The sequence below is a fragment of the Lolium rigidum genome, chromosome 1 (assembly GCF_022539505.1).
Source record: "Lolium rigidum isolate FL_2022 chromosome 1, APGP_CSIRO_Lrig_0.1, whole genome shotgun sequence".
Classification (NCBI taxonomy): Eukaryota; Viridiplantae; Streptophyta; class Magnoliopsida; order Poales; family Poaceae; genus Lolium; species Lolium rigidum.
In genome coordinates this window covers 167,511,187-167,532,385 of record NC_061508.1, presented here as the reverse complement: position 1 = coordinate 167,532,385, position 21,199 = coordinate 167,511,187, and the positions used below count along the sequence as shown (strand labels likewise).

Genomic DNA, 21,199 nt, shown 5'->3' with positions numbered 1-21,199 from the left:
AACAAAAGTGTAGAGTATGCATTTATCTATTCTGTTATGTGATCAATGTTGAGAGTGTCCACTAGTGAAAGTCTAATCCCTAGGCCTTGTTCCTAAATATCGCTATCGCTGCTTGTTTACTTGTTTCTTTGCGTTACTACTGCTGCGTTACTACTGCTTGTTTACTATCCTGGGCAAAGCACTTTTCTGGTGCCGTTGCTACTACTTATTCATACCACCTGTATTTCACTATCTCTTCGCCGAACTAGTGCACCTATTAGGTGTGTTGGGGACACGAGAGACTTCTTGCTTTGTGGTTGCAGGGTTGCATGAGAGGGATATCTTTGACCTCTTCCTCCCCGAGTTCGATAAACCTTGGGTGATCCACTTAAGGGAAACTTGCTGCTGTTCTACAAACCTCTGCTCTTGGAGGCCCAACACTGTCTACAAGAATAGAAGCTCCCGTAGACATCAACCACTTTTCTGGCGCCGTTGCCGGGGAGGAAAGGTAAAAGGCACTCATACTCCGGTCCCAGGTAAAGTACTTTTCTGTTGCCGTCGTGTGTGTGCTCGAAGCTATTTCCTTTAGATCCTGCAATTGCATCTTTTTGTTTCTTGTTTACACTAGTTTGGCATAATGGACAACAATGAGCTTCTTATTCTATTTCCTGATTTAAAACATGGATTGTTTGATGCGAAAATTAAACAACCTATGAAATCTTATTTGCATGCTGGTAGTAATATTAGTATGAACGCTTTGAACACCATTGTTGATAATGATATAGAAAGCTCTAAGCTTGGGGAAGTCTGGTTTTCATGATCTTTTTAGTCCCCCAAGCATTGAGGAGAAAATTTTCTTTGATGATACTTTGCCTCCTATTTCTGATTATAATGATAGTGGTCTTTTGGTGCCACTTACTGCGGAGAGTAAATTTTGTTGTGATTATACTATGCCTCCTACACTTGATGAGAATAATAATGATAGCTACTTTGTTGAATTTGCTCCCACTATTACTAATAAAATTGATTATGCTTATGTGGAGAGTAATAATTTTATGCATGAGACTCATGATAAGAATGCTTTATGTGATAGTTATATTGTTGAGTTTGCTCATGATGCTACTGAAAGTTATTATGAGAGAGGAAAATATGGTTGTAGAAATTTTCATGTTACTAAAACACCTCTCTATGTGCTGAAATTTTTGAAGCTACACTTGTTTTATCTTCCTATGCTTGTCACTTTGCTCTTCATGAACTTGTTTATTTACAAGACTCCTATGCATAGGAAGCATGTTAGACTTAAATGTGTTTTGAATATGCCTCTTGATGCTCTCTTTTGCTTCACATACTATTTCTTGCGAGTGCATCATTAAAACAGCTGAGCCCATCTTAATGGCTAAAAAGAAAGAACTTCTTGGGAGAAAACCCATGTGTTTATTTTGCTACAGTACTTTGTTTTATATTGTGTCTTGGAAGTTGTTTACTACTGTAGCAACCTCTCCTTATCTTAGTTTTATGTTTTGTTGTGCCAAGTAAAGTCTTTGATAGTAAAGTAAATACTAGATTTGGATTAGTGCGCAGTTCCAGATTTCTTTGCTGTCACGAATCTGGGTCTAATTCTTTGTAGGTAACTCAGAAAATTATGCCAATTTACGCGAGTGATCCTCAGATATGTACGCAACTTCCATTCAATTTGGGCATTTTCATTTGAGCAAGTCTGATGCCCTTTTAAAATTCGTCTTTACGGACTGTTCTGTTTTGACAGATTCTGCCTTTTATTTCGCATTGCTTCTTTCGCTGTGTTGGGTGGATTTCTTTGTTCCATTACCTTCCAGTAGCTTTGAGCAATGTCCAGAAGTGTTAAGAATGATTGTGTCACCTCTGAACATGTGATTTTTTGATTATGCACTAACCCTCTAATGAGTTTGTTTCGAGTTTGGTGTGGAGGAAGTTTTCAAGGGTCAAGAGAGGAGGATGATATACTATGATCAAGGAGAGTGAAAGCTCTAAGCTTGGGGATGCCCCGGTGGTTCACCCCTGCATATTCTAAGAAGACTCAAGCGTCTAAGCTTGGGGATGCCCAAGGCATCCCCTTCTTCATCGACAAATTATCAGGTTCCTTCTCTTGAAACTATATTTTTATTCGGCCACATCTTATGTACTTTACTTGGAGCGTCTGTGTGCTTTTTTTTTTTGTTTTTGTTTGAATAAATGCTTGTGTGGGAGAGAGACACGCTCCGCTGGTTCATATGAACACATGTGTTCTTCGCTTTATCTTTTAGTGTTCATGGCGAAGTTTCTTCTTCGTTAATTTGTTATATGGTTGGAATTGGAAAATGATACATGTAGTAAATTGCTATAATGTCTTGGATAATGTGATACTTGGCAATTGTTGTGCTCATGTTTAAGCTCTTGCATCATATACTTTGCACCCATTAATGAAGAAATACTTAGAGCTTGCTAATTTGGTTTGCATATTTGGTTTCTCTAGAGTCTAGATAACATCTAGTATCGAGTTTTGAACAACAAGGAAGACGGTATGGAGTCTTATAATGTTTACCATATGTCTTTTATGTGAGTTTTGCTGTACCGTTCATCCTTGTGTTTGTTTCAAATAACCTTGCTAGCCTAAACCTTGTATCGAGAGGGAATACTTCTCATGCATCCAAAATCCTTGAGCCAACCACTATGCCATTCGTGTCCACCATACCTACCTACTACATGGTATTTATCCGCCATTCCAAAGTAAATTGCTTGAGTGCTACCTTTAAAATTCTATCATTCACCTTTGCAATATATAGCTCATGGGACAAATAGCTTAAAAACTATTGTGGTATTGAATATGTACTTATGCACTTTATCTCTTATTAAGTTGCTTGTTGTGCGATAACCATGCTTCTGGGACGCCATCAACTATTCTTTGTTGAATATCATGTGAGTTGCTATGCATGTCCGTCTTGTCTGAAGCAAGAGAGATCTACCACCTTCATGGTTGGAGCATGCATATTGTTAGAGAAGAACTTTGGGCCGCTAACTAAAGCCATGAATCATGGTGGAAGTTTCAGTTTGGACATATATCCTCAATCTCATATGAGAATAATAATTGTTGCCACATGCTTATGCATTAAAGAGGAGTCCATTATATGTTGTCCATGTTGTCCCGGTATGGATGTCTAAGTTGAGAATAATCAAAAGCGAGAAATCCAAAATGCGAGCTTTCTCCTTAGACCTTTGTACAGGCGGCATGGAGGTACCCCATTGTGACACTTGGTCAAAACATGTGCATTGCAAAGATCCGGTAGTCCAAGTTAATTAGGACAAGGTGCGGGCACTATTAGTATACTATGCATGAGACTTGCAACTTGTAAGATATAATGTACATAACTCATATGCTTTATTACTACCGTTGACAAAATTGTTTCATGTTTTCAAAATAAAAGCTCTAGCACAAATATAGCAATCGATGCTTTCCTCTTTGAAGGACCATTCTTTTTACTTTTATGTTGAGTCAGTTCACCTATCTCTCTCCACCTCAAGAAGCAAACACTTGTGTGAACTGTGCATTGATTCCTACATACTTGCATATTGTACTTGTTATATTACTCTATGTTGACAATTATCTATGAGATATACATGTTACAAGTTGAAAGCAACCGCTGAAACTTAATCTTCCTTTGTGTTGCTTCAATGTCTTTACTTTGATTTATTGCTTTATGAGTTAACTCTTATGCAAGACTTATTAATACTTGTCTTGAAGTACTATTCATGAAAAGTCTTTGCTTTATGATTCACTTGTTTACTCATGTCATTACCATTGTTTTGATCGCTGCATTCACTACATATGTTTACAAATAGTATGATCAAGGTTATGATGGCATATCACTTCAGAAATTATCTTTGTTATCGTTTTACCTGCTCGGGACGAGCAGAACTAAGCTTGGGGATGCTTGATACGTATGCAACGTATCGATAATTTCTTATGTTCTATGCCATATTATTGATGATACCTACATGTTTTATGCACACTTTATGTCATATTCGTGCATTTTCCGGAACTAACCTATTAACAAGATGCCGAAGTGCCGGTTCTGTTTTCTCGCTGTTTTTGGTTTCGAAATCCTAGTAACGAAATATTCTCGGAATCGGACGAAATCAAGACCCGGGTTCCTATTTTCACCGGAAGCATCCAGAACACCCGGGAAGGACCAGAGGGGGGGCACTGGGCCCCCAGACCATAGGCCGGCGCGGCCCAGGCCCTGGCCGCGCCGCCATATGGTGTGGCCACCCCTTCGACCTGATAAACTAACTATTCTGTATATCATGTATGGTAGTCTTACGTACATATACTGTACCTTGTACCTTGTACTCCTTGTACAAACTACTGATATAAATAGATGACAAGGCCGACCGTATGAGTCAGGCATTACCCTCCTATTACTCTACCCTAACCCGTTTTTATGGTATCAGAGCCGGCGGCCCAGACCAAGATCCGATCGCCGCCGCCTCCTTCCGCTGCATCCATGGAGACCTCCTCGTCGTTGTCCATGGCCTCCGTTGGCTCCAAGTCGAGCTCCTCCAGGCTCTCCAACCCCTCGCTCAATTTCGGTGGCTCTTCCTCGTCATCGTCCTCTGGAGGCGGGTCCGGCGGCCCCTTCAACTTCGCGCCGATGATCACGACTCGCCTCACTCCCGAGAATTGGTTGTACTGGAAGGCTCAGGTTGCTCCAGTTCTCCGAAGCCATCTGCTGACAGGATTCGTCGATGGCTCGTTCCCCTGCCCGCCAGAGATGGTCAAGAATCCTAAGCTGTCCGAAGACCCCAAGGCGCCTCCGATGATGTACAATCCCGAGTTCACTGCGTGGCACCAGCAGGATGCTGCCATTCTCTCTGCCATCATGTCCACCTCCACTGAAGCGGTCCAGGGAGTCATCCTGTTCGCCTCCTCTTCGCATGATGCCTGGACGACCCTCGAGTCGAGTTTTGAGTCGCAGTCGACGGCTCGTGCTCATCAGATTCGTGCTGCTCTGCAGAAGTGCAAGAAGCTCGATTCATCCATCTCTGTTTTCTTCAATAAGGTGAAGTCCTTGGCGGATACGCTGATGTCGATTGGAATGCCTCTTAGGCCTGACGAGTTTACTGGTTACCTGCTAGCTGGTCTGGACAGCGATTATGACCCTCTCGTCGCAATAGTGTCAGCACGCGCGCTCACTGACCCTATGCCCATCAGGGATGTATATGCACAGATGTTAAATACTGAACAGCGCGTGGATGCTAGGAAGGCAGAGCTAAGTGCTGATGTTCAGATGTCAGCACACTATGGTGCAAGGCCGAGTGGAGGCAAACCAAACTACCAGCAAACCTTCCGACCTGATCAGCGTTCGCAGGTCAAACCTGGTTTTTCCAAACCGGGAAACTACACCTACTCGCCTCCACCTCACTCCGGTCGTACCAATGACCGTGGAGGCCCTACCAGCGATGGTGGTGGCAATCGTCCAACCTGCCAGATTTGCTCGAAAGCCGGCCACGTCGCCTCATGTTGCTTCAAGCGGTTTAACCGCAATTTCCTTGGTGCGGGCAATGATGGGCGGTACATGGACAAGCAAGTCGCTGCTTTTTCTGCAACTACTCATGGGTCTGCAACTACTCATGGGTCTACTTCATCCTTTCCCGTTGATCCAAGCTGGTATGCTGACACCGGCGCAACAGACCACCTCACCAACGAGCTTGACAAGCTCCATATGAAGGAACAGTACCACGGCAAGGATCATGTCCATACAGCTAATGGACAAGGTATGCGCATTACTCATATTGGTCAATCCATTCTTCCTACATCTTCACACCCTTTACACCTAAAAAATGTTCTTCACGTACCCTCCGTTACTCGCAACCTTTTATCCGTCAAGAAATTTTCTCGTGATAATAATGTTTTCTTTGAATTTCACCCTTGGTATTTCTTTGTCAAGGACCGGGATACGAGGGCGGTTCTTCTTAGAGGGGGATGCCGTGGTGGTCTCTATAATCTCGATGTGTCTTCCTCGTTCAAGCATGTTTTCAGCAGTACCAAGGTGTCGCGGTCGAAGTGGCACTCGCGTCTAGGTCATCCAGCTACCCAAATAGTCCAACATATTTTACATCGCCATGAACTTCCATCAGAGTCGGTTAATAAAGATGTAATTTGTTATGCTTGTCAGCAAGGCAAAAGTCATCAACTGCCATTTTCCCTTTCTAGTCGTGTTACTACCTCGCCACTTGAGATTATATTTTCTGATGTATGGGGTCCTGCCCAAACCTCTGTTAGTGGACATGAGTACTATGTCAGTTTTATTGATGCTTATAGTCGTTTTACGTGGCTTTATCTTCTTAAACGTAAATCTGATGTGTTTCAAATTTTTCTTCAGTTTCAACAACACGTTGAACGTCTTCTGAATAGGAAAATACTTCATGTACAAACTGATTGGGGTGGCGAATACCATAGATTGCACAAGTTTTTCCAGGATATTGGTGTCTCTCATCGTGTTTCTTGTCCTCATACACATCAACAAAATGGTACTGCTGAACGAAAACATCGACACATAGTTGAAACTGGGTTGACACTTCTTGCACATGCTTCTGTTCCTTATCATTTTTGGAGTGATGCTTTCTCAACTGCATGTTTTCTTATCAATCGGCTTCCTAGTCGCGTCATTAATATGCAAACTCCACTTGAACGCTTACTAGGGGAGGTTCCTGATTATACCTTTTTCAAAGTTTTTGGATGTGCATGTTGGCCACACCTTCGACCATACAACAAACGCAAACTTGAGTTTCGATCTAAGAAGTGTGTCTTTCTTGGTTATAGCTCCATACATAAAGGTTACAAGTGTCTCCATGTTCCTACCAATCGAATCTATATTTCTCGCGATGTCGTTTTTGACGAGAACGTTTTCCCTTTCTCACAACTACCATCCACTTCTACCAGTCCAACTTCACCCACATTACTTCTTCGTTCTGACCAATTTGATGATGCTGCAAATGCCCCATTGCTGTTGACTAACCATGGTGTAGGAAATGGACGTGGAGCTAGGCTGGAATTACTTGATGAACCTGCTGAAGCTCCTCACGAACCTGCTGAAGCTCCTAGCGTTGATCATCATTGGGACATCAATCTGCATGCATCTCTACAGCAGCATGCAGACCAAGCCACGGACGCTTTCGTGACTCCCCTGCGCGCTCGTCACGCTGGCTTGCCTCGTGCCGGCGCAGCTTCCCCTGCCGGCTCACTTCGCACGGAGCTCGAATCCCCTGTTTTGGCCTCGTCAGAGCCCGAGCAGGCCAGCCTGTCTTCGCCTGGGCCGGAGCAGCCTAGTCCGCCTGATATGTCAGCTCTTGTACCTGTACCGGCTGGTGTTACCACTCGTCTTCAGCGCGGTATTCGCAATCCCAAGCAACGTACTGATGGCACTATCGCATGGTCTGTTACTCGGCTGGCCCATGCAGCTGATCTTACTCGGACTGAGCCTCGTGATCACCGTGAAGCTATGGCCTGCCCGCACTGGCGTGATGCTATGGAGGCTGAATTTTCAGCTCTTCAAGCTAACAAGACGTGGCGTCTAGTTCCACCGACTTCTGGAGTAAATATTATTGACTCTAAATGGGTATTTAAAGTGAAGCACAAATCGGATGGCTCTATTGAGAGATACAAAGCACGTCTTGTTGCCAAAGGATTCAAACAAAGATATGGTCTTGATTATGAAGATACTTTTAGTCCTGTTGTCAAACCCACTACCATTCGTCTGTTGCTCTCTATGGCTCTTACACACGGTTGGCACCTTCATCAGCTTGATGTCCAAAATGCTTTCTTACATGGAGTTCTTGAGGAGGAAGTTTTCATGCGCCAGCCCCCTGGTTTTGAGGATATTAATCATCCAGGTCACTTATGTCGTCTCGACAAAGCACTCTATGGACTGAAACAGGCTCCTCGTGCATGGCATGCTCGCCTTAGCACCGTTCTTGGTGAACTTGGCTTTACAGCCTCTACAGCTGACACGTCTCTCTTCATTTTGAGGCGCCCAGATATTACTCTCTACTTGTTAGTCTATGTGGATGATATCATTGTGGTGAGTTCCTCCTGTCCTGCTATTGATCGTCTCATTCATCAGTTGCGTGGTTCCTTTGCTCTTAAGGATCTTGGGCGGCTGCACTACTTTCTTGGTATTGAAGTACAGTTCTCGGAAGGTGGTATACTTCTCGGTCAGCGGAAGTACGCCTCCGAGTTACTTCGGCGTGCTGGTCTCTTGAAGTGTGGTCCAGCTTCTACACCTATGGCATCGTCTGATAAACTGTCTTCTGTTGATGGTACTTTACTTACAGCTGAGGAGTCCACGAGATACCGCAGCATTGTTGGCGGTTTACAGTACCTTACTATGACACGTCCTGATCTATCATTTGCAGTTAATAAGGTCTGCCAATACATTCATGCTCCTCGGTCTACCCATTGGTCAGCAGTTAAGCGCATCCTTCGATATGTGCAGGCTACCTTGTCGGATGGCTTACAGTTGAGGTGTCCCACTGCATCTCCTAACCTTTTGTCTGCTTTTTCGGATGCGGATTGGGCTGGCAATTCTGATGATCGACGATCAACCGGGGGATATGCTATATTCTATGGTGGTAATCTTGTAGCTTGGAGTGCTCGAAAACAGGCTACTGTTTCTCGTTCAGAGTCTGAGTATAAAGCACTTGCTAATGCCACGGCTGAACTGATTTGGGTGCAAGCTCTCCTTGGTGAACTTGGAGTTTCTCAGAGTCGTCCACCTATCTTATGGTGTGACAACATTGGAGCAACATATCTTTCTTCTAACCCAGTATTTCATGCTCGTACAAAACATATTGAGGTGGATTTTCATTTTGTTCGAGAAAGGGTTGCTCAGAAGTTGCTTCAAATCAAGTTTATCTCCTCCAAGGATCAATTGGCTGATATTTTCACCAAACCTCTACCACTACCATTATTTCAAGCTTGCAAGCGCAATCTTAACCTTCATAGCTCGGCTAAGATTGAGGGAGGGTGATAAACTAACTATTCTGTATATCATGTATGGTAGTCTTACGTACATATACTGTACCTTGTACCTTGTACTCCTTGTACAAACTACTGATATAAATAGATGACAAGGCCGACCGTATGAGTCAGGCATTACCCTCCTATTACTCTACCCTAACCCGTTTTTACGACCCTCCTGCGCCGCCTCTTCGCCTATATAAAGCCTCCGTCGCGAAAACCCTGATACGAAGAACCACGATACGGAAAACCTTCCAGAGCCGCCGCCATCGCGAAGCCAAGATCTGGGGGACAGGAGTCTCTGTTCCGGCACCCTGCCGGAGCGGGGAAGTGCCCCGGAAGGCTTCTCCATCTCCACCGCTGCCATCTCCACCGCCATCTTCATCACCGCTGCTGCTCCCATGAGGAGGGAGTAGTTCTCCATCGAGGCTCGGGGCTGTACCGGTAGCTATGTGGTTCATCTCTCTCCTATGTGCTTCAATACAATAATCTCATGAGCTGCCTTACATGATTGAGATTCATATGATGATGCTTGTAATCTAGATGTCATTATGCTAGTCAAGTGAGTTTTACTTATGTGATCTCCGGAGACTCCTTGTCCCACGTGTGTAAAGGTGACGAGTGTGTGCACCGTGTGGGTCTCTTAGGCTATATTTCACAGAATACTTATTCACTGTTGAATGGCATAGTGAGGTGCTTATTTATATCTCTTTATGATTGCAATGTGTTTGTATCACAATTTATCTATGTGCTACTCTAGCAATGTTATTAAAGTAGTTTTATTCCTCCTGCACGTGTGCAAAGGTGACGAGTGTGTGCACCGTGTTAGTACTTGGTTTATGCTATGATCATGATCTCTTGTAGATTGCGAAGTTAACTATTACTATGATAATATTGATGTGATCTATTCCTCCTACATATGCATGAAGGTGACGAGTGTGCATGCTATGTTAGTACTTGGTTTAGTCTTTTGATCTATCTTACACTAAAGGTTACTAAAATATGAGCATTATTGTGGAGCTTGTTAACTCCGGCATTGAGGGTTCGTGTAATCCTACGCAATGTGTTCATCATCCAACAAAAGTGTAGAGTATGCATTTATCTATTCTGTTATGTGATCAATGTTGAGAGTGTCCACTAGTGAAAGTCTAATCCCTAGGCCTTGTTCCTAAATATCGCTATCGCTGCTTGTTTACTTGTTTTATTGCGTTACTACTGCTGCGTTACTACTACTTGTTTACTATCCCGGGCAAAGCACTTTTCCGGTGCCGTTGCTACTACTTATTCATACCACCTGTATTTCACTATCTCTTCGCCGAACTAGTGCACCTATTAGGTGTGTTGGGGACACAAGAGACTTCTTGCTTTGTGGTTGCGGGGTTGCATGAGAGGGATATCTTTGACCTCTTCCTCCCTGAGTTCGATAAACCTTGGGTGATCCACTTAAGGGAAACTTGCTGCTGTTCTACAAACCTCTGCTCTTGGAGGCCCAACACTGTCTACAAGAATAGAAGCTCCCGTAGACATCACAGTGGCACGAGCGCTTCGGGCACCTTCACTTCGAGGCCCTGAAGCAGCTCAGTACCACGGAGATGGTGCGAGGCATGCCGTGCCTTGACCATGTGGAGCAGTTCTGCAACGTCTGCGTTTTGACGAAGCAGAGACGACTCCCCTTTCCCCAGCAGGCGAGCTTCAGAGCCAAGGAGAAGCTCGAGCTCGTGCACGGGGACTTGTGTGGCCCGGTGACACCGGCCACACCAGGAGGATGACGACTTCCTGCTGCTCATCGATGACCTCTCCCTCTACATGTGGGTGGTGCTCCTCGGCAGCAAGGGAGATGCAGCGGACGTCATTAGGCGCTCGCAGGTTGCTGCGGAGGCGGAGTGCGGCCGCAAGCTGCGCGTGCTGCGTACCGACAACGGCGGCGAATTCACATCGACTGAATTCGCGTCGTACTGTGCTGATGAAGGCATCCAGCCCACTACTCCGCGCCTTACAGCCCGCAGCAGAACGGCGTCATCGAGCGGCGCAACCAGACGGTTGTGGGGATGGCTCGGGCCCTCCTCAAGCAGAGAGAGGTGCCGGCTGTCTTCTGGGGAGAGGCGGTGCTGACGGCCGTCTACATCCTCAACCGCTCGCCTACTAAGGCTCTCGACGGCAGGACGCCGTACGAGGCCTAGCATGGGCGAAAGACAGCATTCTCACACCTGCGGGTCTTTGGCTGCCTCGCATTCTCCAAGGAGCTCGGCCACATCGGCAAGCTCGACGACAGGAGCACTCCGGGAGTGTTCATTGGCTACTCGGAGGGCTCGAAGGCCTACCGCATCCTCGACCCCAAGACACAGCGTGTGTGCACGTCGCGAGACATCGTGTTCACCGAAGGGCGAGGATGGGCATGGGGTAAGGAGGTGGAGAACAGCTCGACTCCGACGTATGATGACTTTATTGTCGAGTACGTCCACTTCGAGGCAGCCGGGGGAGTAGGCAGCTCTTCTTCAACGAGCACACCTACCTCAGTCCCCAAGTCTCCATCGACCTCGGTGGTTGCTACACCACCACAGCCGGTGTCACCACGTACTCCAGCACCGGTAGCCACTCCTCCGGGCACGTCTACACCAGCTCATGCTAAGCGCAGCCCGGTGGAGTTCGCTTCCCCGCTTTCTCACGACGGGGAGCGCATCGACGCGTATCATAGCGGTGAGCCGCTGCGGTACCGTACGATGGAGAACCTTCTCGGCGACCAGCCGATGCCGGGACAGGTGCCACGCGACCTAGAGGCGCAGCTGCAGCTTGCGCGTGACGACGGTGAGCCTCAGTCCTTTGCAGAGGCTGAGAGAGACGCAGCATGGCGCGCCGCCATGCAGTTGGAGATGGATGTGGTTGAGAAGAACCGCACCTGGGAGCTTGCTGATCTCCCTCGTGGTCACCGCGCGATCACCCTCAAATGGGTGTTCAAGCTGAAGAGGGATGAAGCCGGCGCCATCGTCAAGCACAAGGCTCGCTTGGTGGCACGAGGCTTCTTGCAGCAGGAGGGGGTCGACTTCGACGACGCCTTCGCTCCCGTGTCACGGATGGAGTCCGTCCGACTCCTCCTTGCGCTAGCTGCCCAGGAGGGCTGGCGCGTCCATCACATGGATGTCAAGTCTGCCTTCCTCAACGGCGACTTGAAGGAGGAGGTCTACGTGCAGCCGCCGGGATTTGCGACTCCCGGTCAGGAGGGCAAGGTACTCCGCCTGCGCAAGGCTCTCTATGGCCTACGGCAGGCACCACGGGCGTGGAATGCCAAGCTGGATTCCACGCTGAAGGCAATGGGCTTCGAACAAAGCCCGCACGAGGCGGCCGTCTACCGAGGGGGGAGTGGAGGAAACACCCTGTTGGTGGGCGTCTATGCCGACGACTTGGTGATCACCGGCATCAAGGATGCAGAGGTGGCAGCGTTCAAGGAAGAGATGAAGGCTACCTTCCAGATGAATGATCTGGGGCTCCTCTCCTTCTATCTGGGGATCGAGGTGCACCAGGACCACTCCGGGATCACGCTTCGGCAGACCGCCTACGCCAAGCGCATCGTTGAGCTAGCTGGGCTCACCGGATGCAACCCAGCCCTCACTCCGATGGAGGAGAGGCTGAAATTGAGCCGCGACAGCACGACGGAGGAAGTGGACGCCACACAATACCGGCGTCTTGTGGGGAGCCTTCGCTACCTGGCCCACACACGGCCGGACTTGGCCTTCTCCGTCGGCTACGTTAGTCGTTTCATGGAGCGACCGACGACGGAGCACTCGCGAGGCTGTGAAGAGGGTCATCCGCTACATTGCGGGGACTCTCGACCATGGCCTCCACTACCCTAGGTGTCCCGGGGCGGCGCACTTCGTCGGGTACGGCGACGGCGACCACGCCGGCGACATCGACACCGGCAAGAGCACGAGCGGGATCCTCGTCTTCCTCGGCAAGTGCCTCGTGAGCTGGCGGTCGATCAAGCAGCAGGTGGTGGCCATGTCCAGCTGTGAGGCTGAGTACATAGCGGCCTCCACCGCTTGCACTCAGGCGCTCTGGCTCGCTCGACTGCTTGGTGATCTCCTTGGTCGAGACACTAGACCAGTGCAGCTCTTGGAGGACAGCAAGTCTGCTCTGGCCCTGGCAAAGAACCCCGTTTTTCAAGAACGGAGCAAGCACATTCGGTTGAGGTATCACTTCATCCGAGACTGCTTGGAGGAAGGAAGCATCAAGGCAAGCTACGTCAACACCACGGGTCAGCTCGCGGATCTACTCATCAAGCCTCTTGGGAGGGTCAAGTTCCTCGAGCTCTGCTCCCGGATCGAGATGGCTCAGCGCTCGCAAGACAACATACAAGACTTAAGGGGAGAATGATGAATAAGTCATTGTATTCTGATCTTTGTCTTTGTGAAGCTGCTGCAGCACACACATGTTCCTGTGGACTGCAGCACACGCATGGTCCTTTGTGAAGGACAGGTGGTTAGGATAGGGTAGCATCCCTGATCTTTGACTGCTTTTTTAGAGGTATCAAGGACTGACAGTTAGCATCTTTAGACTAGCATAAGGACTGATAGTTAGCATCGTTAGACTAGCATATTCTGGCTGGCTAGCAGCTACCCTCAGTTTGGCATGGCATTGTGTGAGATGTGTGAAAAATAAACCAACGAAAATTGCTACTAATTTATCGTTAGGCTGTTGGCCTTCTATCTAAGAAAAAACTCTGCAACTACGCCACCGCGAAGGGAAATATAACCATCAAAAACGGGATTTCATTAGGAACCTTTGGCTGGCTGCACAAAAACACCATTCATAGATACTAGTAGTACAAATATACACGCGAAATATCAGTACAAAACTGCTACGAATTCATATGTCAAGCTGAGATACACCGCCACAGAAAGAATTGAGCACATAATACACCAGCTACTGGCGAGTAAAAGAAGTACCAGCTTTATCTGGCATTGTATCTGTGCACTGAATGTATAATTTTCAGCGACCGACGAAAAAAATGCAGGTCTTCCGTAGAGCCGCCAGGTCGGTTCATATCCCTTTTTAGCACAGTCAGACAAAGCACCTCCTCGCTCCTCAGCCCCGTACAACGTTGACGGAGAACTTGGACAGCAGATTCGGAACCCCAGATATGATCGGGCCATACACCTGCATAGTTACAACTTTTGATCACCTGAAGATGACGAGAAGTCGAGAACAGCTCTGTTTTGTTTGACAAAAGCATTCAACAAACCTGAACATTGGCATGAACCTGGGACAGAGGCACGGCTAGGAGCTTGAGGTTCCTTGGCACGATGAACTGGCGAGACCTCGGCAGCCTAACCAAGAACAGCTTTATGCATTCCTTCACATATATAGCGGTACAAGATCCCACGGTTAGATTTACATTTAAAAGAGGAGCAACCATAGTAGACAAAATAATGCACGATGTAGTAGTACTGTAGTAGTGAGGAACTGAGGATATGCTCGCCTTTGGTGCGCGGGCGTTTGGAGGCAGATATGGTAACGGCCCGGCCTCGAAGTCGGATTTCCACCACATTCCGATGCACTCCCCGATCTGAGGTGTAAGAGATGAGAATTATTCAACGGTTGATGCTCTGCAAACCAACTATCGTTACTCGTTAGCATCTTCCTGCACTGGTTAGTTAGTAGTGTTGGTTACCTGCCAGTCGCGGTCCTCGTTTGGATCGGCGCCCGATAGCTTGCCCGCAAGCTTGCGTCTGAGCCCTTGGACATCTGAAGCACACACGACTGTTGATAAGTTAACTTGTTACCCCAAATCCTAATCCAAATCATACATTAAGGGCTTGTAGTATATGTGTACCTTGCTCGGCAGGCCTGAGGCGGCCTCCGGGGAGCAGGAAGGAGGAGTTCCTGACCTGCAGGAGCAGAAGGTGCGGGTGACCGGATAGCTCTACCAGCAAGACGCCATGGACGCAGGTCCGGAGCCCGTTGGCCTCGAAGCTGAAGCAAACGAAGCACGGCAAGGATTCATGGCACAAGAAGTATCTGCCGCTTTCTTCTCCCCACTAATACTGTAATTATTAACAGAACTCACTTGGACTTGAGGCGGAGGGCGCGGTCGACGGCGGTCTCGGCGCCGTCTGACAGTGACCGGGCGTCCTTGGCTCCGAAGTAGTAGCGGCTCAGCGGGTATATCTCCACCGCCTGCTGCTCCCGTGATCTCTCCCCCGCCGCCGCAGGCCCAGCCTCCGCCGGCAGCATCTCCAGCCCCATGTCCACGAACCAACTATTACTCGCCAGCACACAGTGTTGCTCCGCTGATTTCTCGTTGGTGCTCTGCTCTGTGATCTCTTCTCTGGTCGGTCGGGGAAGAGAAGGCGAGGGAAGTAAGCGGGAGACGCGCTACGTGGCGACGGGTCACAGCCACGTGGCGCGCCAGCGATTTATCGGGCCGTGTACGTCCCCTTCTGAGTAATGCTAAGGGCATGTACATTAGTTTAGATGGATGGTGTTTGTAGTATTATTCCATAACATCTATAGACAATGATACAGACAGTGTATATAATAGTCTGTCTGTAAGTTGTCTATTTTTAACCATAGCTATATGTGAGTATAAATTATAGACACCCTTCATACAACAACAAAAATGGTGTATGTAAGTTGTCTGTAAGAAGTCTACAGACTGTCTGGAACTTTACAGACAGTCTCCTTCTCTCTCCTCATTCTCTCTCCTCCACATCACCAAAATCACCTATAACTACCTTTTACAGACAGCTGATTCATCACCATTGTACATGCCCTAACGTACGGAAGGTTTTCCACAGATTTATTCCTACGGACATACGTGGAGGCAAGGCACAGGGGTTGGATCCCTGAAATCACGGAAGGTTAAGGTAACTGAACCAATGACTTGTTTCCACATCCGCCCGTAGAATTTTTCCGTAAGCTCCCGTCCGTAGGTTCAGCATTTCCGTCCCCTTCTGGGTTCCGCCGTGACGGCGAAGTTTGTCTCTGCGTATTGGATTAGATGGGGGCTAACCCATTTATCTTTGGGCCAGGCGCGGCGCTTCCGGGCCAGGTGGCTTGACTTGGGCGACCATTGGTCGTGGTGGTCGGTTTAATTGGGATGTTTTTTTTTTAACAAATTCATTAATATATAAGCAAGCAAGCCGTCTCATTAAAAACTTTCCAGTCCCCGTAGGTACCCTGGTAAGGAAAAGAGTGCGAAAGAAACTTGTCGCTACAGTATAGTTACATCATTCGCGAGCTTGCTAATAATAAAACTAGGGGCCTCATCGACCCAGATACAAGAATTACTAGATTCAAAAGAATCTCTAGCAAGCTCATGCGCCACCTGATTTGCTTCCCGAGATAATGCTCCACCTCCACTCTGCCAAAGCCACTGCACATAATCTTACAGTCATCATATATAGCCGCAGCTGCTTAGCACAAAATTCATCCTCTCTCATTGTTTCAACCACCTGAGTACAATCAGTTTGGAGTACGAAATTATTTATGGCAATATGTTGTGCTAATACCAGCCCTTCTCGGAGTGCATAAGCCTCTGCCATAGGAGCGTCGACCACATAGGGTAGAAATTTTTGGGATGCAGCAATGCACTGGCCCCTATAATGTCTTATGACAACACCTCCAGCTCCCCTCCCCGACTGAATGTCAAACGCATTATCAACATTAATTTTCAGCATACCCTCCAAAGGCTTCGACCAGGTCACTTCTTTCCTCCTCCGAGGCTTTTTTGCAGCTAGCATATAGTTCTTTGTAATAACCACAATAGATGTCGCAGAACGAAAAGGCGCTTGTATCTCTTCATTATGAAATTTTTGCCTTCTCTCCCACCAGATGTACCACCCAGCACACAATACTAATTCAGCAACTCCTACATTGTCCATCAACTGAAGCCGGCCACCCTTCCTTATAATTTCTTCAACAATAACAGACCTTGATCTATCTTGTATTAAAATTTCCTCAAGAGCCCCACTTAGCCCTAGGCATCTCCAGACCTCCCTCGCCCTGTGACAAGTAAAAAGCATATGTTTCATATCTTCACAACCATCATTGCATAAAGGGCAGCCCCCCTGATTCCCAATATGTCGGTTTGCAAGGATTCCCCTACATGGGATCATCCCATGCAACACTCTCCAGCCAAAAATCTTTATCTTATTAGGAATTTCAAGACCCCATAATTTCTCCCAAACAGTATTAGAAGCAGCTTCAGTGATACTTGTGTGTCTATTATTTCTCCCAAACTTAAAATCCCATTGACAATAGTAAGCAGATCGAACTGAAAAAAGACCAAGTTTATTGAAGTGCCATGCCACTAAATCTTCTCTATCCTGTGTCAAAGGAATTTTCTTGATTCTATGGACATCCACTGGCCAAAACATAGTCTCTTAAAGCTCTTCATCCCAATTACCATCAATTGGATTAATAAGATCACTAACACGAGTAAACAAATTATTTCCTTTAGGCGTCATCACTTTCAAACTGTGACTAGAAGGGATCCAATTATCTTCCCATATATTAATCTGTGTTCCATCTCCCACTCTCCAAATATACCCTTTTTGAAACAATCCAAACCAGCCATAATGCTCTGCCATGTATAAGAGCTCCCACTCTTCAAAGTTGCATTAAGAAGCCTACCATCTGGATAGTACTTCGCTCTGAAAACTCTTGCACATAAAGATTTAGGTTCACTTAATAATCTCCACACATGTTTAGACAACATAGCAAGGTTAAAGCAGTGTAAATCTCTAAAACCCATACCTCCACTTTTTTTTTGGGATACACATTTTCCACCAGGCCTTCCAATGCATATGTTTCTGTTCTTCCTCATCGCCCCACTATAATTGAGAAATTCCATCCGATATTCCTTTACAGATGTTCTTCAGGATTTTAAAAACCATCATAGCAAACACTGGTATGGATTGAGCAATAGCTTTTATCAGAGTTTCCTTCCCTCCCAAACTCAGTAGTTTTTCTTTCCAACAACTAATCCTTGCTACTACTCTATCAATTAAAAATCTGAAGCATTCAGACTTGTCAATCCCTATCAAGGCCGGCAGACCAAGGTACTTATCGCTCAAAGCCTCCGTCATGATATTGATACGTCTCCAACGTATCTATAATTTCTGATGTTCCATGCTAGTTTTATGAAAATACCTACATGTTTTGTTCATACTTTATGATGTTTTTATGCGTTTTCCGGAACTAACCTATTAACAAGATGCTAAAGCGCCAGTTCCTGTTTTCTGCTGTTTTTGGTTTCAGAAATCTTACACAGGAAATATTCTCGGAATTGGACGAAATTAATGCCCACGATCTTATTTTCCACGGAAGCTTCCAGAGAGCCAGAGAGGGACCAGAGGGGAGCCCTGGGGGCCCCAACCCACATGGCGGCGCGGCCAAAGGGGGGGCGCGCCAGCCTATGGGGGGGCCACCCACTGGCTCCTCCGAGGCCGCCCTTCCGCCTATAAAGTCTCCCAGATGTGAAAACCCTAAATCAATAAGCCACGATACGAGAAAAGTTCCAGAGCCGCCGCCATCGCGAAGCCAAGTTCGGGGGACAGAAGTCTCTGTTCCGGCACGCCGCCGGGACGGGGAATTGCCCCTGGAAGGCATCTCCATCGACACCACCGCCATCTTCATCGCCGCTGCTGTCTCCCATGATGAGGAGGGAGTATTTCTCCCTCGAGGCTAAGGGCTCTACCGGTAGCTATGTGGTTAATCTCTCTCTCATGTACCTCAATACAATGATCTCATGAGCTGCCTTGCACGACTGAGATCCATATGATGAGCTTTGTATCACTATTAATCTATGTGCTACTCTAGTGATGTTATTAAAGTAGTCTATTCCTCCTTCATGATGTAAAGGTGACGGTGTGTGCATCATGTAGTTCTTGGCGTAGGTTATGATTGTAATCTCTTGTAGATTATGGAGTTAACTATTACTATGATAGTATTGATGCGATCTATTCCCCCTTTCATAGCTATTGGTGACGGTGTGTATGCTATGTTAGTACTCGGTCTAAATTGCAACGGTCTATTATGCTCTAGAGGTTACTTAAATATGAACTCCGAATGTTGTGGAGCTTGTTAACTCCGGCTTGAGGGAGCTCTTGTAGCCCTACACAATGAATGGTGTTTGTTATCCAACAAGAGAGTGTATGTAGCACAAGTGAGGAGAAGTTATTTATTTGTTATGTGATCAATGTTGAGAGTGTCCACTAGTGAAAGTATGATCCCTAGGCCTTGTTTCCAAATACTGCAAACATCGCGTGTTTACTGTTTTACTGCATCTTTACTTCCTGCAATTACCACCATCTATACCACATGTGCTTTACTATCTCTTCGCCGAACTAGTGCACCTATACATCTGACAAGTGTATTAGGTGTGTTGGGGACACAAGAGACTTCTTGTATCTTAATTGCAGGGTTGCTTGAAAGGGATACCTCTGACCTCTACCTCCCCGAGTTCGATAAACATTGGGTGATTCACTTAAGGGAAACTTGTTGCTGTTCTACAAACCTCTGCTCTTGGAGGCCCAACACTGTCTACAAGAATAGAAGCACACGTAGACATCAGATATTCAAAATTTGACACACTTCAGCTCTCTCCTCCACAGCAGTATTAGGACTAAAATATATACTCGATTTTGCCTCACTAATTCTCTGGCCCGAACTTGCACAATATCTGTCAAGGATCTCTTTTAATTTCAGCGCATTCCTGCTATCCGCATTCATCAAGATCAAGGAGTCGTCAGCAAATAACAGATGGGAAACCATAGGTGCCTCACGGCACACCCGCACTCCTTCCAATTCCCCCCTTAATTATGCCCCTTTGTGTTGGAGATATGCCCAAGAGGCAATAATAAAATAGTTATTATTATATCTTTGTGTTTATGATAAATGCATAACATGCTATAATTGTATTAACTAAAACATTGATACATGTGTGTTATGTAAACAACAAGGAGTCCCTAGTAAGCCTCTTGTATAACTAGCTTGTTGATTAATAGATGATCATGGTTTCGTGATCATGAACATTGGATGTTGTTAATAACAAGGTTATGTCATTGGATGAATGATATAATGGACACACACCCAAATAAGCGTAGCATGAGATCAAGCCATTAAGTTCAACTTGCTATAAGCTTTCGATACATAGTTACCTAGTCCTTCGACCATGAGATCTTGTAAATCACTTACACCGGAAGGATGCTTTGATTACATCAAACGCCATTGCGTAAATGGGTGGTTATAAAGATGGGATTAAGTATTCGGAAAGTGCGAGTTGAGGCATATGGATCAAGAGTGGGATTTGTCCATCCCGATGACGGATAGATTTACTCTGGGCCCTCTCGGTGGAATGTCGTCTAATTAGCTTGCAAGCATGTGACTAGGTCACAAGAGATGACATACCACGGTACGAGTAAAGAGTACTTGTCAGAAACGAGGTTGAACTAGGTATGGAGATACCGATGATCGAATCTCGGACAAGTAAAGTATCGCGTGACAAAGAGAATCGGTATCGTATGTAAATGGTTCAATCGATCACTAAGTTATCGCTGAATGTGTGGGAGCCATTATGGATCTCCAGGTCCCGCTATTGGTTATTCGTCGGAGAGGAGTCTCGACCATGTCCGCATAGTTCACGAACCGTAGGGTGACGCGCTTAAGGTTCGATGTCGCATAAGTAGATTCGGAATGTGAGATGGAGACCGAAGTTTGTTCGGAGTCTCGGATGGGATCCAGGACATCACGAGGAGGTCTGGAATGGTCCAGAGAATAAGATTCATATAAGGGAAGTTGATTTCTAGGTTTCAGAAAAGTTCGGGATTTTTCCTGTGAAAGACCGGAAAGGTTCTAGAAGGTTCCAGGGATCCCACCAGTGGGCCCACGACCCTAGGAGAGCTAGCATGGGCCGAGGGGATGCACCCGAGCCTAATGGGCCAAGGGCACATGCCCCCCAAGGCCCAGCCGGCCAACCCCTTTAGGGTTTCCCCAAACCCTAGGGGGGATCAACTTGGGGGGGAAGAATTCCCTCTCCCCCCACTTGGCCGCCGGCCCTAGCCCTAGATGGGCAAGGGGGAGCCACCCCAACCGACCTCCCCCCTATATAAAGAGGGGAGGGGGCAGGGCGCAGCCATCCCTTCATCCCAAGCTCTGGCCGCCCCCTCTCTCCTCCATAGTGCTGCTTCG

The 21,199-nt window shown here is 46.8% G+C and overlaps 1 protein-coding gene across 1 annotated transcript; it reads right to left on the bottom strand.

The window, feature by feature from the left end:
- Window positions 1-14,053: 14,053 nt before the first annotated feature.
- On the bottom strand, window positions 14,054-15,253 carry LOC124653311 (pre-mRNA cleavage factor Im 25 kDa subunit 1-like). Its single transcript, XM_047192383.1, has 6 exons — window positions 15,075-15,253; window positions 14,841-14,980; window positions 14,679-14,752; window positions 14,487-14,573; window positions 14,250-14,360; window positions 14,054-14,164 (listed from the first exon to the last, which is right to left on the bottom strand). Exons 1-6 carry the CDS (start codon window positions 15,251-15,253, stop codon window positions 14,093-14,095), a joined length of 663 nt encoding a protein of 220 aa, XP_047048339.1. The 3' UTR covers window positions 14,054-14,092.
- Between the last annotated feature and the right edge of the window lie 5,946 nt (window positions 15,254-21,199).

Coding starts and splice junctions, on each gene's coding strand:
- LOC124653311 (XM_047192383.1), bottom strand. CDS start 15,253: ATGGGGCTGGAGATGCTGCCGGCGGAGGCTGGGCCTGCGGCGGCGGGG. Junction 14,753..14,840: donor CCTCAGGCCTGCCGAGCAAG/GTACACATATAC, acceptor TGTGTGCTTCAG/ATGTCCAAGGGCTCAGACGC. Junction 14,361..14,486: donor CAAACGCCCGCGCACCAAAG/GCGAGCATATCC, acceptor ATATATGTGAAG/GAATGCATAAAGCTGTTCTT.